The 2,510-nt window shown below is 43.5% G+C and overlaps 1 protein-coding gene across 1 annotated transcript; it reads left to right on the top strand.

Annotated features, from left to right (window-relative positions):
* The first annotated feature begins 272 nt into the window (after window positions 1-272).
* On the top strand, window positions 273-1,490 carry LOC144102810 (uncharacterized). Its single transcript, XM_077635967.1, has one exon. The coding sequence runs from the start codon at window positions 273-275 to the stop codon at window positions 1,470-1,472; it is 1,200 nt and encodes a 399-aa protein (XP_077492093.1). The 3' UTR covers window positions 1,473-1,490.
* The last annotated feature ends 1,020 nt before the right edge of the window (window positions 1,491-2,510 follow it).

Here is a 2,510-nt window from a genome sequence, read left to right as displayed (position 1 = left end):
TGCAGCTATGTGGCCTTCTTGGATATTTCATCGTTGGCTGTCCGGACATCAGCGTGCTGAACCTCTCTGCGCATGTCCATCTTTCAACGCATCAAGACATCGATCAAGAAATACGCCCACCAGCATTGGAATCTTGGCATCCGTATCATCATTCTTCGGCAACACGTTCTGATTGCCAGGAACCTGGACTGCAGGGGGCATCACTGTGCACTCAAGCTATAAAAGGGACTCACGCTCGTTTTGCAACCACTGGGCATGGTAGCATCGACAGAATGCGGAGCACTAATCCGTTTGTCTTCCTTGTGCAGCTATGTGGCCTTCTTGGATATTCCATCGTTGGCTGTCCGGACATCAGCGTGCTGAACCTCTCTGCGCATGTCCATCTTTCAACGCATCAAGACATCGATCAAGAAATACGCCCACCAGCATTGGAATCTTGGCATCCGTATCATCATTCTTCGGCAACACGTTCTGATTGCCAGGAACCTGGACTGCAGGGGGCATCACTGTGCACTCAAGCTATAAAAGGGACTCACGCTCATTTTGCAACCACTGGGCATGGTAGCATCGACAGAATGCGGAGCACTAATCCGTTTGTCTTCCTTGTGCAGGAGAGCAAAAAGTATGAAAAATGTTTTCGTTCTAATGACCTATTCCTGTTGGTGCTGGCGTGCCCTCGGCTTTGTTGCTTGCTGCAGGTTTTCACATTTTGTCTGAGGAAATTATTATTGTTAGCCGGTGACATTGAATCGAACCCAGGCCCTGACATGACCCGAATTTTACAACAGCTTAATGATATTGCAGTTGACATAAAAGACATGAAAGAGAACAGATTGGTGAACATAGAGAACAAATTAGATGCCCTGTCCAGGCTTGAGAACCGAGTAATGTCCTGCCAAGAACAGGTTAGTTGTATGAGTACAACGATTGAAAGGCTTGAAGCAAGACTTGAGCAGCTTGAAAATTATAGCAGGAGGTCAAATTTGATCATATATGGCATCCCAGAATCTGAAGAGGAAAGAAATGAAACGCTTGAAGAAACCGTAAACAAAGATATTTTTCATGATATTTTAGGACTCGACCCTATCCCTATTGAGCGGATACATAGGTTAGGTAAACCGGCAATTGACAAAACACGTCCTGTAATCCTAAAACTTTTAGACAGTAGGCATAAAACTGTGATACTCAAGAACGGAAAGAAACTAAAGGGAAAAGATTATTCAATTGGCGAAGACTTTTCACAGAACGTTCGTGAACTAAGAAAGAAACTATGGGATAGCGCGAAGCCGAACCGAGATAAAAAAGAAAGGGTTTCCTTGGTGTTTGATAAGTTATATATCAATAATATTCCTTACGTTTGGGACTACGAAAAAAATGATAAAGTGAAGGTTCAAAAAAACGACGGTATCGGCGCAAGTCGGCCCGTGACGCGAAGTTGTACGCAGTTGCGAAACCGCTCACCGATAAAGTGAGTGGTTCATATACCTCAGCTTCTTTCTTCACTAAGACAGATAGCTTGTCTTGCCATAGTAACACGGGCCAATCTAGTATAAAAAGCTTGAGAATAGTTAACATTAACGCTCGCAGCGTTGCAAACAAGAAAGACTCGCTTGAACTTAAACTGCTGGAGTTCGACCCACACATATCAGTCCTGACGGAAACTTGGTTACATGACGACTTAGCAGATGACCTGGTATTTCCTCCTCATTATAAAGTCGTTCGCAAGGACAGGACCTCAAGGGGTGGCGGCGTAGCCATTCTCTTAAAAGACTCTGTAGAATGCGACCTTGTATATGATGTTCCAGACCTTGAATGCCTTTGCATAAAAATTTCCTGCTGGGGTCATTCTTTCATCCTGTATGCTTGCTACAGGCCACCAGATGCCACACCCGACTATCTTATTAAGCCACAACATCACCTGTCTCATTTCCAAAAAAAGAAAATACTGTTAATAGGTGACTTCAATCTGCCAGATGTGTGCTGGGACCGCTTACAAGGCGGTGCTAAATCTGGGAGCAGTGCAGACGTTCTGTTTGATGTCATGCTTACTCATGATTTAGCTCAAATTGTAAATCAACCTACTCGTGTACAAGGTACATCTTCCTCTATACTAGACCTAGTTTTTGCTAACCGTCAATATTCTATGCATACTGTATCGGTCGAAACAGGCATTTCAGACCATCACCTCGTAAGCGTATCGATAGATTTAGTTAAGTCCCCATACCACAACAAAAAAGCCAGTCACGTACGATGTTTCAAGGATTATTCTAGGGCTGATGATGCCGCAGTCATTGAACATATGGAAACTTGTTTATCGAGCTTCGATGATAATGATGATGTCTGCATGCTGTGGGAGCGATTCGTCGAAATGTGTCAATATTGTCTAAATGCCTTCGTTCCAAATAAACGCAAAAAAGTTCACAAACGCACACCTTGGATGACGCGGAAGATTATTCAACTGAAGCGAAAACTAAAAAGATCTAAGAAAAAAAAACACCAGTTAAGTCAGA

The sequence above is a fragment of the Amblyomma americanum genome, chromosome 8 (genome assembly GCF_052857255.1).
Source record: "Amblyomma americanum isolate KBUSLIRL-KWMA chromosome 8, ASM5285725v1, whole genome shotgun sequence".
Classification (NCBI taxonomy): domain Eukaryota; kingdom Metazoa; phylum Arthropoda; class Arachnida; order Ixodida; family Ixodidae; genus Amblyomma; species Amblyomma americanum.
This window is presented reverse-complemented; position numbering and strand designations above follow the sequence as displayed.